The sequence below is a fragment of the Globicephala melas genome, chromosome 2 (assembly GCF_963455315.2).
Source record: "Globicephala melas chromosome 2, mGloMel1.2, whole genome shotgun sequence".
NCBI classification, from domain to species: Eukaryota; Metazoa; Chordata; class Mammalia; order Artiodactyla; family Delphinidae; genus Globicephala; species Globicephala melas.
This window is the reverse complement of record NC_083315.2, coordinates 53841978-53850705: the sequence shown is the minus strand read 5'-3', so window position 1 is coordinate 53850705 and position 8728 is coordinate 53841978. Positions and strand designations below refer to the sequence as shown.

At 34.4% G+C, this 8728-nt stretch overlaps 1 protein-coding gene across 6 annotated transcripts in view; it reads right to left on the bottom strand.

Annotated features, from left to right (window-relative positions):
- Positions 1 to 593: 593 nt before the first annotated feature.
- The window catches only part of UBE3A (ubiquitin protein ligase E3A), a 90694-nt gene continuing 82559 nt past the window's right edge, over positions 594 to 8728 (bottom strand). For all 6 annotated transcript variants that reach the window (XM_060293921.1, XM_060293919.1, XM_060293920.1 and 3 more), the window contains 2 exons: positions 2243 to 2386; positions 594 to 1215 (listed from right to left, as the gene is read on the bottom strand). In XM_060293921.1, the coding sequence (XP_060149904.1) occupies positions 1095 to 1215; positions 2243 to 2386 (265 nt within the window). In that variant the 3' untranslated portion in view covers positions 594 to 1094. The remainder of the gene's footprint in view (positions 1216 to 2242; positions 2387 to 8728) is intronic.

Sequence of the window (8728 nt, the reverse complement as noted above, 5' to 3'; positions counted from 1 at the left end):
ACTGTATGATTAGGTAAAACAAGGCACAGTAGCCATCCTTTCCATTATGTTCCAACACTGATCATGTGCCTTGATAAAATGGCTGATTAGATATGATGGCAACATGAAGGGAAGACTTTGGATTGTCTATTTAAAATGCGGGTAATAAGCAATTAATAAAAAATTTATTTTAAGTGCACTTTCACATGCTTTATGTTTATAATAAACAACAAACTTCCTACCTTTCTTGCAAAGGGTTTGACTACCATTTCTTTTGGCCAAATGCACTTTTCCCCAGTAAACTTAAAACAACAACAACAACAACAACAACAGTGACGACAACAACAAATCCCTGTCCTTCCATATACTAAGAAAGAGGATTGGCTACTGAAACAGTTCATTGCAAGACACATGAAGACAACATACTGTGGCATGAGTTGTTTTTAATTCGTTGTGCTGTTACTAAAGTAAAGTTCTGAGGGCTGCAGTTAAACATTTCAAGTTCTCCCTTCCATCTTTATTGATTTTAAGATTTTGCACAGAAAACTCTTTGGGGACTAGAACAGCAGCAACTGCATCACACTGTTTTCAAGACTTCAAGTTTCAAAAGCAAATTGTTTAAAAAAAAAAATACAGCTCCTGATTTGAGTTAGATACAGGGACAAAAAAAGTAGCACATACTTGAAGGTTACATGGTCTACAAATGGTGGCAATATTTTCCTTGGGAGAGTAGTTTGTTGGTATATATTTTTTAAATATGCAAAAAGGCTCAACCTCAAGCAGTAATAAACACAAGCAAAAGTGATTTAACCCTTAAAATAAATATTCAGAAAAACCTCTCTGTACATACAAGTGAAAGAAAAAGTAACACTTTCACGCAAAAAAATAAAATAAAATAATAATAATAATAAAGGATTTGTTCATATAAGTAGCTGAAATCTGCTGTTCCAGCCCACATATCCCCAATAAAGAAGGGAGGCACAGACATAGGTGACTACTGTGGTTCACTATTTTACAGCCTTTTTGTACTGGGTCACTATCACCACCAATTTTATCCCTCTTGTTATATTTATTAAAATTTAAAATTTTTTTCTCCCCCCCCTTTTTTTGTTTTTTTACAGCATGCCAAATCCTTTGGCATAAGTGATGGCCTTCAACAATCTCTCTTTAAGTTTTTCTTTGCTTGAATATTCCGGAAGTAAAAGGACATTAAAGCAAGTATGAGATGTAGGTAACCTATATAGAGAGAAAGGGGAAAAATAGGAAAATAAGTCATGGGAAATACGCTCAGTATTAAATGATCCTACTTTAGATGGTATATATGTTGAGATGGTTTGCAATGCAGACTATACATTAATACAAGTCATGGATAATCTTTCTGCTCTTGCCATACAACTACCAAACTGCAGTTTGTCTCTATCTCATAAATTACTCAGTGCTAATAATGATGATGGTTGATGATAACATATTGCATCCACAAAATTATTACTACATACCAGATACTGTTTTAGGTACTTAACCCTGAGAGCTCATTTAACTAAATTTTCTCACAATAAACCTACAGACTGGGTGTCAGTTTCCCCACTGTAGAGTTGAAGTCACTGAGAAATTAAGTAACTTACTCAAAGGTGGAGGTAATATATTCAAACCTCGTTTCCAAAATTTCAAAGTCTGGGCTCTTTAATGCTTATTAGAAATATTCTTGTATGACTATGTAATTGATTTGATAACCAATAAACTTACATTAATACCCAATAATACAGACAATACCAAATAATATCAAATAATGTAGAAAACTAATAGAAATGTTTCTATACATTCAAGCTATTAAATATACTACTGCTCACATACGGTCACTATGCACCAAATGTTAACTTACACGACGGAGAGGAAACACAATGTAAGGACTATGAAATTCGTCATTCTAGCATAATATAGGGCTGAATAGACAATCTCCTGAGCCTCAACTTTACTATTCTAAATAGATGACATAATATGGCTTCCAATTAAAAAATTCTCAACCAAAAACTAATCACACCAATTTTTAAAATTTCAAATCAAGTGAACTCCATAATAATTTTTAACCTGGCCAGTGTTTAAAAATTTTCTCAAACATTAACAGCAAAATATTCTCTGAACTAATGTTTCATGTGATTTGGAGATTTCTATATAAAATTGCAAAAGTGCTCAGAAGCTTCTGGATACGTCACACATGTGTAATGTGGAATGCAAGGTTTTCAGTATACAGTCACAATTTAATTACCTTTCTGTGTCTGGGCCATTTTTGGCTATAATCATCTTTAATTTTCCTAGTCCGCCCACAGGTGCCCTGTCTGTGCCCGTTGTAAACTGCAAGAAGAGTCTTTTCTGCTCATCTGTAAATGAATGAACGATTTCCCAGAACTCCCTAATAAGAAAAGATAAAATACTGATTTTAGTTTGGCATTCATTATAACGAGCACTAATGTAAGTTTATGATTTGCATTAAAACCATAATAGGAGATAACCTGGAAGTTAATATCAAGTACCCTGAAAATTCTTTTCTGGTCATCTAGGACCTAGGAATTCCACTACGCAAATTTATCTTAAGGAAACAGTTTTTAAAAATATAAAAGCTTTTGTTCATCACTACATTATCTACAACAGCAATAACTGGTAAACCTAAGTGTCCAACAAAAGGAAATAATTATGTAAACTGTAAATATATAATCAGTAACAAACAAAAGACAAAATGTGTGTACTGTGAAAACTTAACTCCTGATGTCTTCGGGGGTGTGTGTGTGTGTATTTTATTTACCCCTCCTTTATTTTCTTTGTCTACGTGTGTGCATGTGTGTATACATTGTATTTACCCGTCCTTTATTTTCTTTGTCTGCTCATATCTTACACAACATTGGGGAGAAGGTGATACAGATAAGAGACAAAAGAAAAGGAAAAGAAAAAAATAAAAACAACCCACATACCTAAAAGTACTAATAAAAAAGTATACAATTATTATATAATCAATATCAATAGTGTGTGCTGGGGAAGGGGAGATGGGGTATTATTCTGATATATCTGTCATCTGCAGTTATTTTAAGAGAATAATTTAATCCCTGGCATTCCTAAAACCTATGTGATAAAAGTCATGTTATAATGATGCTTGTTAAACTTACTCTAAAAACAAAATGCAAGCACATTAAGAGCAATCCTGGCATGCTTGTTTGAATAATAATCCATAAATTTAACATACACACTACTTCTCAGATAAAAATTTTTAAGATTTTGGAAAACAATTAAAAACATTTTTAATTGGTGAAAGAATGCATTTTTTAAATTTAATTTTTATTTTATATTGGAGTATAGTTGATTTACAATGTTGTGTTAGTTTCAGGTGTACAGCAAAGTGATTCAGTTATACATATATCCATTCTTTTTCAGCTTCTTTTCCCATATAGGTTATTACAAAATACTGAGTTCCCTGTGCTACAGAATAGGTCCTTGTTGATTATCTATTTTATATACAGTAGTGTATATATGTTAATCCCAAACTCCTAATTTATCCCTCCTCCCACCTGTCCCCTTTGGTAACCATTAAGTTGGTTTTAGAAGTCTGAGTCTGTTTCTGTTTTGTAAATAAGTGCACTTGTATCATTTTTTTTTAGATTCCACATATAAGTGATATCATATGGTATTTGTCTTTCTCTATTTGATTTACCTCACTTAGTATGATCATCTACAGGTCCATCCATGTTGCTGCAAATGGCATTATTTCATTCTTTTTTATGGCTAAGTAATATCCATTGTACATATGTACCACATCTTCTTTATCCATTCCTTTGCTGATGAACATTTAGGTTGCTTCCACATCTTGGCTATTGTAAATAGTGCTGCAGTGAACACTGGGATGCATGTATCCTTTTGAATTATCCTTTTCTCCAGATATATGCCCAGGAGTGGGATTGCTGGATCATATGGTAACTCTATTTTTAATTTTTAAGGAACTTCCATACTGTTCTCCATAGTGGCTATATCAATTTACATTCCTACCAACAGTGTGGGAGGATTCCCTTTTCTCCACACCCTCTCCAGCACTTATTTTTTGTAGATTTTTTGATGATGGCCATTCTGACCGGTGTGAGGTGATACCTCATTGCAGTTTCTATTTGCATTTCTCTAATAATTAGCGATGTTGAGCATTTTTTCATGTGCTTTTTGGTCATCTGTATGTCATCTTCGAAGGAATGTCTATTTAGATTTTCTGCCCATTTTCTGATTAGCTTGTTTTTTGATATTCAGCTGCATGAGCTGTTTCCATATTTTGGAGATTAATCCCTTGTTGGTCACTTCGTTTGCAAATATATTCTCCCATTCTGTGGGTTGTCTTTTTGTTTTGTTTATGGTTTCATTTGCTGTGCAAAAAGCTTTTAAGTTTCATTAGGTCCCATTTGTTTATTTTTGTTTTTATTTTCATTATTTCAGAAAGATATTGCTGCAATTTCTGTCACAGAGTTTTCTGCCTATGTTTTCCTCTAAGAGTTTTATAGTATAGTCTTACATTTAGGTCTTTAATCCATTTTGAATTTATTTTTGTGTATAGTGTTAGAGAATGTTCTAATTTCATTCTTTTCCATATAGCTGTCCAGTTTTCCCAGCACCACTTACTAAAGAGACTGTCTTTTCTCCACTGTATATTCTTGCCTCCTCTGTCATAGATTAATTGACCATAGGTGTATGGGTTTGTATTTGAGCTTTCTATCCTGTTCCATTGATCTATATTTCTATTTTTGTGCTAATACCAAACTGTTTTGATTACTGTAGCTTTGTAGTATAGTCTGAAGTCAGGGAACCTGATTCCTCCAGCTCCATTTTTCTTTCTCAGGATTGCTGTGGCTATTTGGGGTCTTTTCTGTTTCTGTACAAATTTTAAAAATTTTGTTCTAGAAAATGCCATTGATAATTTGATAGGAATTGGATTATCTGTAGGTTACCTTGGGTAGTATAGTCATTTTGACAATACTGAATCTTTCAATCCAAGAACATGGTATATCTTTCCATCTGTTTGTGTTGTCTTCGATTTCTTTCATCAGCATCCTATAGTTTTCGGAGCACAGGTCTTTTTTCTCCTTAGGTAGGTTTATTCCTAGGTATTTTATTCTTTTTGATGCGATGGTTAATGGGATTGTTTCCTTAATTTCCCTTTCTGATCTTTCATTGTTAGTGTATAGAAATGCAAGAGATTTCTGTATATTAATTTTGTATTCTGCAACTTTACCGAATTCATTGATAAGCTCTAGTTTTCTGAAGAATGCATTTTAATATTTATTTGAAAGTTCTTTCCAGAAACTTGGCAGAGAATGTCATACTTCCTACATCCATAATTACAATTCTAGTTTTTGATATTCTAGTATTCTAGAATACAATTTCTATTACCAAAATGCTAGTATTTTTGTTGGTGCAATGCCATTATTTCTAACATAGCTTAGCAGCTTTATTAGCATTCTTGGCTCTCTCCACTTCCCTTCCCTGACACTCTAATATCCTCCCCACCCTTCAGTTCTTGCAAACCCCCTATTCACCTAGAGAAAAGAATTTTAAAATAACTACACAAGAGGAAATTGGCCATGGAATGTATAGGCACATCTCTCAGGAAGGAGAGAAATCATACCACAGTTTAGGTCATTCCTTTTGGGTGGCTGGCAAGAAAAAGCAAGTCTGCTGTAACCCAGAGCCCTTTGTCAGGGCAGAAAAGCTTCCTCACCCTTCAGGAGTGTTCTAAAGCCATACTGAATCAGCCACACCTGAAGAGGCAGACCAACGGGTGCCCTTGAGTAGAGGAGACAAACCCTGAAGGAAACAGCAGACCAGCAGTGGTCACTGTGACAAGTTTAGCTGTTTTTTTGGTTCTTTCTAAAAAATTAGAACTTAAAATATTAGGGTTACTCCTATCAGTTTATATAATGAAAACACTTACTGAGCAAAATTCTTCTTTTCCTATAAGTGTTACGTTCTACATTAAAACTGTGAACTAAGAATGCAACTATTTAGAAAACTGAAAATGAAAAAAAGAAGCTTCTGTGTTTCTACATTAAAGTGGTAGCTGTATGGATTGCATCCCACTCACATCTTCTAAAACCTATCCAGTACATAAAGGAGACAAATTCCAATAAAAACACCCATAATCTATGCCTAAGTTAACTAGAAAAACAGAGTGGAAAACTCAAACTGACATGTAAACTGGAGTTTATATACACCTGAGTCCACACCAGCAGAGTCCAGCAGCAGCTATGTGGAAGAATGGGGTGTGCAGAATTACATGGGCTAGGGTTCACCCCAAAAGGGCACCCCAAGAGTGAACTACTAAGGGCAGGTAAGAGCACTGGCAAGAGGAAAGTATCTTGGACCAAATATGGCAGTCTTAGGAAGACATCATGCCTGAAAGGGATAGGGGGCACCCTGGAAAGCAGAGGTGTCCCCTAAAAGTAGCTTCTGGTTGTAAAGGGATGAAAGCAGGTGACAAAAATTGGCCCTAGTCAGGTAGAAGGCACTGGGCCACATAAACACACATGGAACTCAGTAAGAGATGGACAAATCTGAAATAGAAATTAGAAGTCTCTAAAATACTCAAGAAATATGCAAAATAAACTTGGAAATAAAGCTAATTTATGTGGTGACTAAAGGAGAAACAGTATGACTAAAATTTCTACTATGGACATAGGAGGTCAGAAACAGAAGAGCAAAAATAAAAAGTATTTTAAAAAAAACTAAAGAAATACAAAGTATTTAACTGCATAAACATAATAGTTTTCATTTGCAAAACACCCCTGTAAGCAAAGTCAAATGACAAACTAGGAAAAAATATCTGCCAATTTATTCAAGTGCTGATGTCCGTAATACAAATATAAAGTTTCTAAAAATCAAAATGACTGAGCAGCAAAATGAGCAGAACTATAAAAATTACTAATAGCTTAAATATAAGAAAAGATGCCCAACCTCCCTCATTCATAATGAGAAAACCACAAATTATAACTACACTGAAATGCCATTTCTCAACTAACAGACAGGTAAACAGCTGAGTTTAACAACACAATGGGGTTTGGGAAAATTGTAAGAAATGAGATACTCATATATTACTGGTGGGAGTGCAAAATGTCACAATTTCTGTGAAGGAGAATTTGGCAGTATTTAACAAAATTACATATGTATCTACCATTTGGTTCAACAATCCCACTTTTAGCACCAATTCCCAATTTAATGATGTCTCTACATATGTATGGAATAATCCGTATGTAAGATGATTCACTGTGACTTTCTCCTAACAGGGTTGGAAATAACCAACATGTCTGTCTACACAATACGACAGTATTTAGACACACTTTTTTTTTTAAACTGCTAAAGTAAAAAATGTAATAGGACCCAGGGTCTCCTAACAAAACAGCCATAATGTCCACCATACAATCCAAAATCACCTGTCAAACCAAGAACCAGGAAAATCACAAGGAAGAAAGAGAATCAACCAATGTCAACACTGTGATGAATAAGATACTGGAATTAACTGACAAAGATTTTAATGAGGTCGTCATAAAAATGATTCTACAAGCAATTACAAGTTCTAGTGTTTCAAAACTGAAACATCAGAAACTCTCAGCAAAAATTATAATAAAAAAGAGCCAAATGGAAATTACAGAACTAAAAAACAGAGTAAGAGAAAAATACGAGATGGGCTCAATAGTAGAGTCAAGATGACCAAGGATAAAAATCTGAACAAAAGAGAAAATAGACTGAAAAAAGATAAATAGAGCCTCAGGTACATGTGAACAATGACAAATGACTGAATGTTGGTATCATGAGAGGCATAGAAAGAAAGGAAAAAGAGGGATTTCTCTGGTGGTACAGTGGGTAAGACTCCATACTCTCAATACAGGGGGCCTGGGTTTGATCCCTGGTCAGAGAACTAGATCTCGCACGCATGTCGCAACTAAGAGTTCACAAGCCGCAACTAAAGATCCCACATCCACGATGAAGATCCCGCATGCCACAACTAAGAGTTGGTGCAGCCAAAATAAATAAATAAAGGAATATTTAAAAAAAAAAAAGGAAAAACAGAGTGGTACTGAAAAAGTATTTCAAGAAATCATGCCTGAAAACATCCCATGTTTGGAAAAAGACACAAACCCAGACTTAAGAAGCTAAGAAACCCCAAATAGCACAAACAAAACTGTTCTTCAGAAATAAAGGGGAAGTCACCCTCAGGCAAAGGAAAACTAAAAGAATTTGTCATTAGCAGATCTGCCTCTGAAGACTAACTAAAGGAAGTGATAAAAGATGGACTCTGAGGCAAACAGAAGAAAGAACAGAAATAGAAGAAATACAGGTACATACAACAGACTACCATCCTCCTCATGAATTTTATAAATCATATGTGATGACTGCTACAAAAATTATAACAGCAGTAATATTCAAGACAACGATATTTAAAGGTGGGGTTTCCATACTTCACAGGAAGAGATTTTGATAGCAATATCACATATGTACAATGTAATACCAACAGCAACCATGAAGAACACTATACTAAGCAACATACACAAAAAAAGAACACTAAAATCATGAAATCCTTAAAATGTTCAAATAACTAAGTATCCCACAGAAGGCAAAAAGATATCAACAAGGAACCATAAAGAAGAAAGAAACAGAAAACAAATAAAATGGCAGACTTGAGTCCTAACATATCAATAATTACCTTGAATACAAATGGCCTAAATATACCTAA